Source organism: Pochonia chlamydosporia, chromosome 6, assembly GCF_001653235.2.
Source record: "Pochonia chlamydosporia 170 chromosome 6, whole genome shotgun sequence".
Lineage (NCBI taxonomy): Eukaryota > Fungi > Ascomycota > Sordariomycetes > Hypocreales > Clavicipitaceae > Pochonia > Pochonia chlamydosporia.
This window is the reverse complement of record NC_035795.1, coordinates 2,906,045-2,920,745: the sequence shown is the minus strand read 5'-3', so window position 1 is coordinate 2,920,745 and position 14,701 is coordinate 2,906,045. Positions and strand designations below refer to the sequence as shown.

Below are 14,701 nucleotides of genomic sequence, written 5' to 3'. Positions count from 1 at the left end.
TTGCCGCATACCTACTATTGTTATATGGTAGAGCAGATGACGACAAATCAAACGGTACACGAAAGCGCGAATAGGCACATTAGCGCAAATCCAAGAATAGACCAAATCAAGATCAACCAAACTCTGAGCCGTGGGCATGGCATGGAATTGCTGAAATCTGAGAATGAGACACTGCGGAATAAAGTAGGGGAACTGCGGGCAGAGGCGGCTTATGTTAAGAATATTCTCACAATACATGAAAGCAAGACATGTGTGTGCTCGCCAAGCGAACCTGGACCGAAAGGAAACTCCAGCGGCTAGGCTATGTGGATCGCCAAGAACCTTCTAAAATATACATAATTCAGGCCGAGAGGCACGGGACGGTAGCAGCATTCAGTGAATATATAGCATTTCGTATCATGAATAGAACCGAACGGCATGATTCAATTAAAGTTCTAATGAGACATATGTCCAGACAGACGTAAATATCCGCTAATCCAGTTATGATTTTACGGCCCTAGGGAAAGTAGGACTCCGTGCAAGAGAGGCACGCTTCGGTTGTCGATCACGTCCAGAAGATCCGTTCTATCCCACGGTGAGTAGCAATGTAGTCAAGGTGACAGTGGATACAGCACTAGGAAAAGGGACGAGCTTTAAACATGTATAGATCTAGTGCTTTCGATGATGGATCAGTTTACGATGCAAGGACCGACATGTCAACTTTGAGATGGGGCGTTGTTAGGGAATGATCACTAATTGGGTCAAAGAACCAACAAGTACACGTGAATAAGATTTACCTAGCACGGTCAAATGAGGCTAGGCTTTGCAAGAGGGAGTCTTGGGATGCGTGTATTGACCTCCTACCATCTATGAGTTGCGCGAATATCATCCGTAAAGTTGCAATGATTACGTCCAGGCACTCTAAAACGCCAGGCTTTGCATATCGATCTGCTTGATAGAGTGTTACTTGTTACTTGTTTGTAAAAGACGCAACTTTCATCAAGCGTAAGTCCGGTTTTATGTGTACCGTCATTTCTTCCTCGATCCGCGATACAGTTCCATGGGTTTACGTTCTTGTCGGTTTGAACAGTGTGACGGTTGCGCCATCTAAGGTATACCGCGGTGGGTTGGGGTGCGGACAATAAACGTCCTAGTATTCGTTAGCAGCATGTTTAAAATCACCACTTTGTCCATGGAGCCCTACCTATGTGCCAACTAGGGCAACGAAGCTGCTTTATCGCTCCTAGCGGCATGGAAAGTGGCTCTATTTTCGTGCCGGCGGCGGGATTTACTGCAGCAGGCTTTTACCAGCCAGATGACGGCGACCGCAATAACCAAAACAACGCCAATCCAAGAAATGGCCAGGAACCTAGTGCCAGTGTTACCAGCCACGCCGTAAACTCTCGCATCAGTTTCGACCGCCTCCATAACGATAGCTGCCATGGCTGAGACTAGGCCGGCCGCCGCGCAAACCAAAACAACCGTAATGCATGCCAGAATCGACGTCAAATAGGATACAGTGGCTGAAAACAGGCCGAAGACGCCGACAACAAGCATCACGCCTAGGGCAAGTAGACATGTAATCAAAGCCACTTGTGCACCTTTAGTAATGTTGCGGAAGAGGTTTAGTGAATCCTTGATTTCTTTGGGTAGCGTGACTTTATCACTTGCGGTTGAGTCAAGTCCTTCTTCCGTGCGGTAATCGTCCAGGCTTGACGATGCCCAGTCAAACCGAGCCTTCGTACAGTGACGATGGCCATCGCTCTTTGTGTAACAGTACCCCCATACATTCACCTCGTATACACTGCTGAGGCCAAGATCACCCGCCGTAATGTTGTTCTTGGCTTTAACAGGATCGTGGCCTTGACCATTGGTACCGTTGTATGTGTCGGCAGGATTTATCGACAGCTTCGTTAGGTCGACCTGAACTAGCCAGAGCTGGTCATGAGAGACTCCAGAAAGGGCAGTAAACAGAATGGCGATAATGGAACAAACGGCAAGAATCAATGGCAGGGCCACCATGAAAATTCGTACCGCGCCCATCTTGGCAGTTTTAGGAATGCAATCTCCCTGTCTAATGGCGGTTTTGAACACGGCTTGCGGGTTTCGTTAGAGCTAAAGGAATGCGTAAAGAGACGTCGTTGTAATTACCAACCAAATACAAATTGCTGGATGCACTGATGGTAAGAATTCAGGATATATGCGACTTGAGGCTTTGTTACTCCTTTTTGTAGTCGCTAGCTTCAAGCGAAGACATCTGGTGGCACTACGCAAGGATTCACCTGTAGAGCCCGCGCTATTTCAGCCCTATAACCTTAGGGTGTAAAATAGTGCGACTCAGCCTCAAGGCGGATTTAATATTTTAGTCTGCCAAAGCGGTGCATATCTGCCGAGACACGTGCGTGAAGTGGGAATGTTCAAAAGATCCGGCGAAATCCGTGATCCACGCAGCCTTATTTCTCCATTTTGTCGTAATTGAAGCATAAATTCGTCAGCAAGCGGCCGCTACGCCACCATCGCTTTTGCCCGGATGCGGGCTAGCGACCAGAGTGACCTCACTTCCGGTCTGGTGGCATACCCACTCGCAAGCAAGCGAACCCACGAATTAAGCAATCAATTTGTCTTCCCCTAACCCAGCCATAAAAAAGGCCGCAAAATCTGCCTGCCAGCAAAATTCGAATCTAAATAACCTACGTGGGGGTCGAAGATGATGTGGCAGCTGCGTATGGGCACACCAGCCTCAAAAATGGACACTACACCAAACCACCAAACCTGAATCAAGTTTTTCAGCTTTACACTACAATTCTTCTACAGTAGAAGCTGCCTAAACTAATTCTGTAAAATGTTTATTCTTATGTTGGCATGGTGCATTATAACTGGCATTGACATTATCATCAGGATATCACGGCGGATACGCCTTGCTCGTGCAAACACTTTCTTAAAGAGACTGGAGAGGCTGACTAGAGAAAAAGGGGGACATGGGTCACGGCTAAGAGCACCTTAAGTCACAGAACATTTCATGTTCGGTTCATTTGTGGGTCAATTGCGAGCCGGGCAACCTGTTCCTTGCTGCGCACACCTGCCGGTCTTCGTAAGATCTTTATGGCAGCGGTGTAGTGCCCTGCTTTGGTATCGAAAGTTTATATTTAGGGATGCATGGCTTGGCATAGTGCACAATACGACTAATGGGGAAAGACTGATTGAAATTGACCGTCGCTGGGTACGGTATCAGATGCAGTATGAGGTTTAAGCGAGATGTCTCACGATGTTTTGGTTCCCGCATGACCTCACAGTTCAGAAGTCAACGGCCTTCAGCCTACCGTTGTCTCCTGCTTCGGAGGAGTAATACGTAATTGAAATCCTTTTGTCAGTTTATTTTAAATTATATCCATGGCCACGTGGCATTGGTTTGTTTCGCTTGGTATTATATTGGCGTTCTGCACTGCACACATTGGTCTGAATTCGCCCGCGTTAGTGCCAGGTCATGTTCGTCGTAATTAGCTATATCTATATCCTTAATCGTGGCATCCACCTCACTGACTTTTCTTCTTCATTGATACAACCCAGCACGACATGTCGCTCATAAATGACTGGAGTAGCGTGTTAATGTACACTTTGATTAAGACATGAGCAGGACGCCATCAACAGAGGCACCGCTTATCCAACATTAGTGGCTCGACAGCGAATATTTAATCCGCACGCTGAAAAACCTGTCCGGCATGTTAACATAGGTCACCACGTGGAATTCGCTGAATCCAACAAATATAGCTCAGACTAAACAGCCGAAAGGTCAACACGAAGATGAGGGTGGGTTTCTGCTGAAGCGTTCAACAGCTGAGTATTGCTGCCAATTAAGCTATACAACCTAGAACACCTATGCACCACTTTCGTACCTCCACGTAGGGGGTCTACGCAAACAAGGGTAGCATCTCTCGGCCCTTCTGCCTCGACCATGCTCCTAGTGACCATCGGATTCCATCCTTCTCTGGCTAGCTCTCTTAGCGCCAAGTTGAACGTGCTGACAGCACGACTGAAACGAAAGTGCTTGATTGGCTATAGATACTAAAGTTAATGTCAGTACTCGAAAATCCATCGGTTTGGCCTAATAAATAGACTTAAACTTGCAGGGTGCGTTTGTATTGAAGGCATTCTTTCCGGTGGAGTGCTCTGCGAAACAAAGGTAAGTTTGACTGATGGCCTCTGAAAGAAGCCATGTGATGTTACATTCTCATAATTCTTTTACCTTTCAGGTCGAAAATTACGGTGACGGATTTGCTTACCCATGTGCTAGCGGTAAATATCGGATCCTCCCAAAGCCAACGGCAGCCTCCGCTTAGTGACGACTTCAACCGTGGCTGGACCTTGGTGTGACGGGTTATTAACATACCAATATTCATTGTTGGCTAATTTTGCTAGTACTAGCGCATGATGTAATTGCCCGCACTCCTTCGCCCGCTCGTGCCATTACATAACGATATAGTAAATAAGGTGCTAACATACAAGGCAGGTAATAAGTACCAATGCTTTCCGTCGCTTTCTGATGTAACTCTTAATGGTCTCCGACTAGGGCTCGAGCATCGCCATTTCACCGGTATAGATCTGGTCAATATAACAATCCCAGCGCTTTAATGAAACACTATCAAAATTCAATTTATTATTCTAGGGCTAGATATTCCTACATTGCATCAAACAGGGGAAAGATAAAGGCGATGCCTGGTGCATTAAGCATAGCCATATCTTTGGACTAAAAGCGGGCAAACGGTTTTACTCGAGGGTAAACGCTTGCGGGTTGTTGAATATGTGAACTTTCGCACTCATATTAGATTAGACTATTACATGCGGTGCTAATCTTTCTGAAGAACAACATTGCTACACACAACCGGATGAACAACAAAGGTGGACCTAATGCAACCCCCTTGCGGGGACTTCTAAAGAAGAGGTCATAGGGTAACAGACAGCGGAATTTAAGTTACAGCTGTCGTCAGGCAGAAAATTAGACCAGGACAATAGTGTTTTGTAAATGTGTATTGCGAAGTAGCAATGGGTCAAATTAAAGAGTGCAGCTGGTCCTCAAGTTCAAGTCTATCTAGAGAGTCAGTTAATTAAGAGCTCATCGAGTTGTACACAAACTGCCTGTAATGCTACTGATACAATGCGACGTTTGATCCCTTGATAATTGCATTTTATTGCTGCCATCGTCCCAATATACGGCACTAACCAGTCAGCAGCAGTTGTAGCTGAATGTCACGTGTATATCACTTTAGCAATTGTGATATCACACTTATCCGAAAAAAAAGTGTGATATATATTCACGGTGATATCATATTCCTTTAGCACTTTAGCACATGTGATATCACTTTAGCATATCACAATACGCAAGTCTGGCTTTAAGACTGCACTTGCTTCACCGGATTATTAAGTACAAGTCTGACTGTCCAAATACTGAAGAAGAAACATTGCATTTGAATAGTTGATATGGCCAAGTGCTGTTAAGATACAAATCAAGTACAAGCGTAAGGTTCACGTGTTCTCTCCTTAGTCGATGTTCACTACGGCTGCGGCTGTAGTAACGATTATTCCACACTAGGATGTTGCTATCCACGGTTTCAAAACACTAGCCTCGGCGTTCGGTGAAGGCTGCGGACCGTTCTCCCGAATTAATACGCGAGACGGGACCTGACGGACCGATCGTCCCCCGGGGTCGAGGCGAAAGACCGGAGCGAGCAAGGCAATACGGCATTGGAGCTCACGATTCAAGTCTTCGCTATCATCGCAGACATCGTACCACAACCTACATAGGAAAGATCGAATCCATAAAATCAGTTCTCGCTAACTAAGTGAAGCAGGTCAGGTCAACACGTGCATGTGACACCGCCGGGATCGGGAATAAACAAAATGCCGTCCTAGAGCTCGTGCAGTTTTATAAGTCCATTGATTTTATTCACCGGTTTTTGGTAAATTGTGCTCAAACCACCAGTATAGAAGCCAACTTCGCGACTGTTAAAGCACTTACGTTATGGGTGCAATTGAGGCTGGTGGCAGCCTCGACGGCTTCCAGCCGCAAGGCCAAGATCTCGCAGGAAAAACCGCACTCATCACGTAATGACCTCCTAACTAGCCCAGCACCGCCCCAACCCGATCGTGTTTCAGGAATGACCTAGGGACTAATATATACACAGGGGAGCGACACGCGGTATTGGTCGTGCTATTGCAGTTAATCTTGGGAGACGCGGGGCTTCAATTCTTGGGACCTGTTCTTCCAAGGCTTCCATGAGACATTTTGAATCTCTAACGGCCGAGATCACCGATTTTCACCGTCGTTCTGGATCTGAGGCCCCAAAGGTCATCGGACTGCCAGCCAATATCCTCTCACTCCGGACGCCCGCAGCGATTGCAGATTGCATCAAATAACATTTCAAGGGTAAAATTAATATTATAGTAAACAACGCCGCCTATGACGAGATGCGCCCTATGGGAACTCTTGATGACGAATACGTGGAGAAAATTCTTTCAGGGAATACACACCATCTTGTAATGTTGATGGACATACTATTCCGAAAGAACTATATCCAGCCAAAATCTAGAATTATTAATATTTCGAGCGTCTCGGGCCGTAAGATTCCATTTGCGTGAGTCAAAGATCGCAATTTCTCAAAAACCACCAATTCCACCAAACAGCTCCTGCAGTCATAATTTATTGTCCTTCAATCTCCGTTTGGCCATAGTTATACTAACTGCTCAAGGGCAATGTATCTCGTAGGCGCTACCAAGGCGACTATGGAAGCCCTGACACGAACTTGGGCTGAGCTGCTGGGAGCACATCCTAATACAGCGGGAACCACTGTCAATGCACTCTTGGTAGGGGCGACTGCGACGGATGCACTTTTGGAGAATGCTCCTCTTGAGCTGACAGAACGAGCTGCGACAGTCCTCAAGACTGGAGAACCGATCCTCGGGCCTATGGGTATGGGTCGACCTGAAGACGTTGCGGACGTTGCTGGCTTAATAGCTAGTGAGAAGGCTCGTTGGATCACGGGTGGAGTTGTCTGCGCGAATGGGGGCTACTTCAGTATCATTTAGGGCCTATTGGGACTTGTTTCTCATCTTGTGCTACGAATTGTTCAAGATGGCCCTGTATAGCTCTACAATTGATCAACTTTAACGGTTCAAACCGCCGTAGGCTTAAGCGAGGAGACAAAACTAGGCCCATAGTTATAGACAACTTGTGCTGTGTGGTCCCTTTGTACCTTGTGAGGCAAAAGCCAGTCTCCGAATATGATGAGTGAACGCGAAATACTCGGATATGTTATATTAAATGAGTATTACTTTTGCACAGATAAAAATCTCTATTTGCACAGATGTGTCTCATTTTTGACTCACCCACCCCAGCCTGGTCACCATAGCCCAATCCCGTGCGATCAGCCTACGACTGTTAATTCCAGTGCAGCCGAATGAGGAAACGTAAACAGCTAAATCGAGGATCGTCCGTCTCTCGCTACGCATAAACGGAAGCCGTCAACCCCACCACACAATCCACAAAGTCCCTCGCCAGGCCGTGCTGCTACGGCCGCCGCAGCTACTGCCGCCAACGACCCAACAGACGATAACTACACTGGGGCTACGATGCAGCGTCTATAAACAGCTGGTATCTTTAAAGTAGGTGCTCTATTAGCGCACATAGCATGATCCGAAGCTTTTGTGGTCACCAATGACAGCATTCGGGAGTAGACAGTGGGCGACTTTGTCGGAGTTCTGCTATTTAGCTAACTGGTTAAATAGCCCATGCGCAGACCGTTAACAGGCAGACAGCGTTTAGATAGCCTTAGCCAATAAATGTAGTCTTCATCCCGCCATGATAGACACAACAGCGAAGAAATGCAAGTTGCTTGCCATTCGATAAGGCATGAAGACGTGGGAGCCAAACCTCGCGATTGTCATGCCCGTCAATGAGGCACACTGACCGACGCTGGCTACAGAGTATCCACATGAAAAGTGCTCAGCGACCAGGGCTCGGTCAATTTTGCTCGGGTTACAGTTAAATTCGCTCGGGGCACGCGTGAATCCCACGTTGCTTGGCCCACAAGTGGAATGCGCATGGCCACTGGTCTAAATTTAACTGGGCGTTGGGCCGCACAGCTTCCCGACCTAAAATGAACCACACCGGAACATATTTTGTTGAACTGTCAGAAGTACGGTATGGAGTCTAGCACAAAGGGCGTCACTGTAATTGAAAGGGTGTGTAGGCGTAGCACAGTGTATTCATTGTTGTCTGTGTCACGTTTCTGTCACATTTCTTGTCATCCAACTTAAGTCTAACAACGGTCTACGCAGATGGTTCCCCTTATAAATGATGCCTTGCACCAGCCCACCCAGCATCCTCAGCAATGAGCTCCGCAGCCCGCTCACCGACAGCTAAAACAGTCAGCATCACGTTGACGGTAACCATTATGGGGAAAACACCAGCGTCAGCGATTCGCAGGTTCAGAAGTCCCCTGACCTTAAGTCGTGAATCAACGACAGCTTGAGGGTCCTTCTCAACATCTCCCATCTTAGTCGTGCAGGCCGGATGGTAGATAGTGCAGGATGTCTCGCGGGCGTACTTGTCCAAGTCTCGGTCGGACGTAACAAGAGGACCTGGCGCGACTTCTCTCTTTATATAGCTCTTAAACGGCTCGGACTGTGCTATCTGTCTAGCGGCTTTAATGCCTGCGACGAGGATCTCCGCGTCGTAGTTGTTTGGGTCCTCAAAGTACCTGAAGTCTAGCGCTGGTTTCTCGGAAGGATTGTTAGATCTAAGATACACCCTCCCTTTTGATTCAGGGCGCAGGGTTAATGGATAGATGCCGAAAGGGTTTTGTGGTCTCGGGTAACCTTGTGGAACCACCGGTTCGCCGCCGTCAAAATCCAGCTGCCACGTGTGCAGGAGAAGATCTGGGATGTTTCCATCATCCCCAGCCCAGTTGTACGGTTTATGGCGGATAAATGCCAGCACATCGGAATGCGTGGCCGTTTCAGCAGGGACCTTATCGTGGAGCTCGTAAACAACGCTCGCGCCGGGGTGGTCTTGTAGGTTTTCTCCGACACCTGGAATGTCCTTGACGACGGGAATGCCGACGGACTCCAGATGCTCCCGGGGGCCCAGCCCAGAGAGGAGCATTAGCCTAGGCGTGTCGATCGCTCCAGCACAAAGAATAATCTCTGAAATGGCGTACGCAGTGTGTTTTGTGCCGTCTTTGGTCGTGACGTTGACGGCAACTGCAATGTTGCCTTGGACATTCACGCGCGACACCCATGCGTTGGTCAAGATGATCAGGTTTGGTCTCTTCTCTTCTCCACGAAGGATAGGGTGAATGTAGGCAACACTAGTACTGCTGCGATATCCATTGTCGGGATTGTAGGATATAGGCGTCCACCCAACGGACTGGGTAAGGCCCCCGGCAGATCGGATGGACTTATTGAGATCCTTCACATAAGGCAAGCCAAGAGCTCGACTGGCAGACATAATCCAGTCCTTGTTCAGCTGACTTTGATCCCGAGGATGAGCAGAAGGGTGCGTCGTGACTCGCAACTTGTCCTGCACGCGAGCGAATGTCTCAAACGACCAACCTTTGCAGCCTAGTTTTTCCCAAGTGTAAGCGTCATACTGCGGTGTTCGAAAAGAAACCATGTCATTATGACTCGAGCATCCCCCCAAGATTTTGGCACGTGAATGAATAATGTCACTGTTACCTACAAAGCAAGTCAGCGTGAAGGTAAGACATGAATACGCATTCTGGGCAATACCCCGTAGTTGCTTAACACTGGTATATCTATAATCCAATTCAGTGCCTTGCATTGAAGAACGGTCCTTGAGGATGAGTGCGCGGTTCTCTCCCACATCGGTGGGGCCAGCCTCTATCATCAGAATGATCTTATTAGGTAAGTATTCCGAGAGGCGACTGGCAATGATACATCCTGCAGTACCGCCTCCAACGATGACATAATCGAAGTGGCCATTGTGGCCCAGAGGGAATGTGTCAGAAATGCTCATGATTGAACGAGTTAGAGCTGCGGACTGTGATGCAAGGAAGCTGTATAAACCAAGGTGACGGCCCCGATTGGAAAGATTTATATCACAGACCTGTAAGTTCTATGTTCAGATAGATGCTACTTTGATGAGGACTTGCATGGCACAAGACGCACTCGGCCGTCCGCGGCTCTCCGAGCTAGCTTTCTCAGCTCGGTGACCACATGGAACGCGCTGTCTCGAAGTGCCATATTTTTGCAAGCTACAGCCTTATGGGCGATTTGCCAAAGGTCTTCTGGGAGGACTTCCCCGGGCCGGGGGGAGGGGGGGTGATTGACATGACACTATCGGTTTGGGCTTAAGCTTCTTCAAGGGGCATTGGGTGTTCATTCAACAGCCGTAGGGCACCCACCAACTGGTCGGCTTCCGGTTCGGTTCGGGTTGTCGTACCCGCTGGTCTAGCAAAGTGGGTTCCCCATGCCGGTTGCTCTGCACGCACTCATCGGCTGACCATGTCAGGCTCAGAGCGGGATGGGTGCCGAAGGTGCCTGAAGCTTGATAGTCATGCATTGGCCGCCCAGGGCAGATGCCGCCCAGATTATGATCTGCCAACTGTCACGGGCTACTCCCGAAGCTGTGGATCCGGCTCTGCTGGGCCCGGAGCTCGGCGCCAGACCCGTCCGTTGTTCTGTATGAGGAGTTATATGCCAATGCTATATTGGGAGCTATTCATTGTGTCGAGGCGGCATGTGGTGCCTTTGTTGCTCAAGGTATGTGGATGCGTAAAACCCTTTCATGATAAAGGGTCAATTTTATTTGCCTATTCTCGGCGGTGTAGATGCATTCTCAGCAGCAAGTGCACTCTGCTCGGAAATTGCAATGAACGGAGGTGGGTGGACTACTCAACAAGGTACAAACCGTTGGACTATGCATTGTAATCTTTCGCGATAACCAGAACTGATAGTAGCTTTGAGCGATGTTTTTACATGGCTGCGTGGGCTCCTATGTATGTCCCTATCGTCCTGTCGGATAAAACTGCCTCTGTTGATAGAACAAGCAAACTTGGTGTAAATGCTGGCTTTCATGACGTCGGCTATGAGAACTGAGAATAGCCGGAAAAAGCAATTATTTGCTTTGGATGAACGGGAAGTTTTCTAGTATTAAAAGGAGAGCTGCAGACCTCCGTCTGTAGCTCGAACAACAAGAACAATAATTTTGAAGAAGAGCTTAGTTAACAATGAGTCTCATAACGTGACACGTCCAATCTGACCGATACTGAAATAAAAGTCGACGACAATCCAGCAACAAAGAGATCAGTTGCGGCTTTTTCACCTATTTTATACAGGGAACGTGTCATCGTCGTTGCTACTGTTGTCCTTGCGCATTTTGGTCGGCGTCGCGTACAAGTGGGCCTGCTGCTCAGTGCCAACCATAATACACTGCTCAGGTATATACTCAACAAGTCGTTGTATCCGCAATTTTGCGCATAATCGCTATTGCGTAGTCCGTTTTTCATCACTTACTGGCCACTGCTTCTTGAGCTAGGCGGCATTCTTTCAAGGCACAGCAGTACAGCTCTGCCAGTGGTAACAACACGTTAATTGGGGCTTTGAGCGCGCCGAGGGCCTTCGCTATTACCGGCCCTTTCCGGTATTTCGTCTCGTGTTACGAGAACTCAGTGGAGTTGGCTACGATACGACGGTTACCCTTGACAAAGTCATGATGTAATAAGGGACTTAGCTGAAGCATTGAGGCAGACGCAGAATATTGCAAAATTTGGCCAATCAATGCCTCACTATCCGCCTCATCCGAGTATTTATTGGCCGCAGAAGTTCGTATTCGCGATGGATTCTAGATTGAAGAACACCCAGACCCGCAAACCCTGGATCAGAAGGCTGGAAATGTCCATGATGCCCTGAACCCCGAAGCCGGAACGGTGTATCCTGCGTGTATTTCGTTCGCCCGCGGTGGCGACGGTGGCTATCATACCGCAATTAAATCTGTCTGTGGACTTCTGGCTGTCCTTGTTCTTGAACCTCGGTCTGGGGTTATAGGAGACCCGAGGAACAATACACAGATCCCCCCGTCCCGGTCACAGCACCCAGGCACAACCCGCTAGGAACCCGGCAAACAAGCCAAGCTACCCGGGGAAGCTCGCAACCCAGACGACGAAACCACTTCCCCATTGTCTCGTTGAACTGCCTCTAATCGCGCGAAGCCGTGGTTGTATTGCAACTGGCCATCACAGGAATCTGCCCAAAATAGAACGGTAAGGAATGGGTAGTTTTGTTAATAAGACTATCGCGGAACCACCGAGACAAGTGTCAAGTGTATTCGATAGTCTTCGGGGTTGTAGAAATACAGACCGACCAGCGGATAGGAAAGCGAACAGACTGACGTGAGAGTTTGAATGAATCGCGCGAACACAATTGCATGGCTACCTACATGAACTGGCCCGACACACCGCCAGGCGGGAGTCGAGCCGAGGCCAATACCCCCTGCGTACCTCCAAGGCTCCCTGATTCCGTGGTTCCCAAGTCCCATTTTTGGGCACTTTATGGCTTAGCAACTGGCCGCTTTGTAACTCAAAGTGTCAACAGAAACAAGGTTTAATGTTGCTTGCCTTTCCCAACATTCCTTCCAAAAGACCTTCCTTCTCAACAGAAATAAGGTTCCGTATTTAATGCGTTATTAAAACTTCCTTCCTTTAGCTTTCCCTTTAAAATCCCTTAAATTGGTCTATAAAAGGAGGTTATTTTTCCCTTTCCTTCTATTAGTTAGGAAGACAGTCAAGCAGATAGTCAGTCAAGTAATTTAATTTAAACAGTTATTTCCTTTAATCCCTCAATTCCATAGCTATTCCTTGCGATACAAAGGTATCATGACGCATTGTTCAAACAGCAAGGAGGAACCAACAATTTCGGGCCATCGCCCAACCTTGGGTCCCTTGCGGTACACGTCTTTCACAAAAATATGAACAAAAATTGACCAGCGCAGTACTATATGTTCGATAAAGCCTTGGATTTGCGGTAGCCGTTCCTCGGTAATAGGCATCTCCGCTACAGTGCCAACACGCGAAACATAACCCCTGCCGGGTACTCTGGGCCTCCACGACCTGTGGTGACATGGGCTTCATCACGCCAGGATTCTCGACGCCGCTGTCTACACCTTCGGCCATGTATTCTAGCTGTACATTGAATCTTCCACAGGATGTTCCGCTTCGTGCATTCCGAACATGGGCTTTTATTGGCTGTACGTTGATTTGTGCACGCGTTGCCGCGCTTTTTGCACTCCGAGCATGGACTTTCGCCGTAAGCATTACATTCCTTCTTGTAGAAGGAACAATGATCGCATCTCTTGGTGTGATCATTTCTCCTCCCTTAGTCCAGCGAGTTATCTGCGCTGCTAACTGCTTTTGCACTTTATAAAATAAGGCAGGAGACTATCGTGTACGGCGGCCCCGTCCCCGGGGTGAGTGATAATGGGCTGTCCTGGATCACTGGTAGGTATGTAGTTATAAAAGACCGGTTCGTCGTTCATGTCGGAACTAGGTGGCATAGTAGTGGTCCGTGATTGACGGGTACGGCCAAGATATGGACGACGCGATCCGAATGCACCTCAACGCATCCGGCATCATCCCTTAGCCGGGAAGGGAGGTCGTCTGGATTCAAGTGGGCGCCGCCGAGCTAGTTGGTATGCTGGGCCGACTGTGTTCTCCTCCTCTCAGAAAAAATCTTTTCCAACAATATATCGCAAGCATGAGTGACAATAGACCACCCCACCGCCACAAGCGAGAAGATGGCGAGCATCTGCCCAAGAGACAAGACCGAATCTTCGGCCGTCTTGCCGCTGGGACCAGTCTTGGCCCATCCTGAGTCCCGCAGCCAGGCCTTGGTGATACACATCTACGTATTGAGTTTGGTCTTATCTTATCGATATGATAATAGATCATCATTTGGGTTATCTTATCGATACGATGCTTGATTATGATGTCTTATCGATAAATATTACATGTCGTCCTTATCTTATCAATTGCTCTTCGAGGCTCACTATATAATTCGCTCGAGTCGCATGTTGCGTACGGACCATATTAAATACTTTTATTTTATGCTCTGAAGTGTCTTATTAGTCTATTAGAATTACTGCCTTTAGTCTGATCCTTTTGAGCGATGTCTACCAATGTTTTAAGACAACCCGATCATATTGTGGCGCTGCAAGACAGCTTGAACTACCATTTCTCCAGTCTGAGATATCTAGTTGAAGCATTACGTGCTCTAGGTTCAGGGGCAAATATGTTTTATAACTATCAAGGCATTGAAGGATATAGGAGACTGGCATAGCTTGGCGAAATTGTCATTTGATTGGCAATTGCTGATGATGGATACAGCTGTGGTTCTGAATGAGGTGAGGCACTGTACCACGCGGAAGCTTTAAGCTGCGAGCAATAATGACTTCCTACATTGCTGTAATATTGAAAGAATTAACTGCTACTAATATATAAAAGCCTTGGTAAATCAAAGAATGTTGGATCTGCCGCGACATTTACCTGAACGTGCAAGATAGCTTGGCCTTAAGAAGTGTATTATTTTAAACCCTAGTATGAGAGGCGCGGAGCTATTACTAAAATGATGGCCTAATCGCTGCAAGCACTTTGTGGGGCGATTTATTTGGACACTGGTAAAAACATTAATGAAGTTCAAAAAGTTCTACGACATA

The 14,701-nt window shown here is 47.8% G+C and overlaps 4 protein-coding genes across 4 annotated transcripts; 1 reads left to right on the top strand and 3 right to left on the bottom strand.

The window, feature by feature from the left end:
* Window positions 1–1,194: 1,194 nt before the first annotated feature.
* On the bottom strand, window positions 1,195–2,022 carry VFPPC_11214 (SUR7 protein; the record flags this gene model as incomplete). The annotated part of the gene is made up of 1 exon (XM_018289469.2): window positions 1,195–2,022. One exon carries the CDS (start codon window positions 2,020–2,022, stop codon window positions 1,195–1,197), a length of 828 nt encoding a protein of 275 aa, XP_018140310.2.
* Window positions 2,023–6,441: 4,419 nt separating this feature from the next.
* Window positions 6,442–7,059, top strand: VFPPC_11213 (short-chain dehydrogenase; the record flags this gene model as incomplete). Its single annotated transcript, XM_018289468.1, has 2 exons — window positions 6,442–6,608; window positions 6,723–7,059. 2 exons carry the CDS (start codon window positions 6,442–6,444, stop codon window positions 7,057–7,059), a joined length of 504 nt encoding a protein of 167 aa, XP_018140311.1.
* A 1,261-nt stretch (window positions 7,060–8,320) lies between these two features.
* Window positions 8,321–10,009, bottom strand: VFPPC_11212 (choline oxidase; the record flags this gene model as incomplete). Its single annotated transcript, XM_018289467.1, has 1 exon — window positions 8,321–10,009. One exon carries the CDS (start codon window positions 10,007–10,009, stop codon window positions 8,321–8,323), a length of 1,689 nt encoding a protein of 562 aa, XP_018140312.1.
* A 2,869-nt stretch (window positions 10,010–12,878) lies between these two features.
* On the bottom strand, window positions 12,879–13,355 carry VFPPC_11211 (hypothetical protein; the record flags this gene model as incomplete). The annotated part of the gene is made up of 1 exon (XM_018289466.2): window positions 12,879–13,355. One exon carries the CDS (start codon window positions 13,353–13,355, stop codon window positions 12,879–12,881), a length of 477 nt encoding a protein of 158 aa, XP_018140313.2.
* Window positions 13,356–14,701: the final 1,346 nt, after the last annotated feature.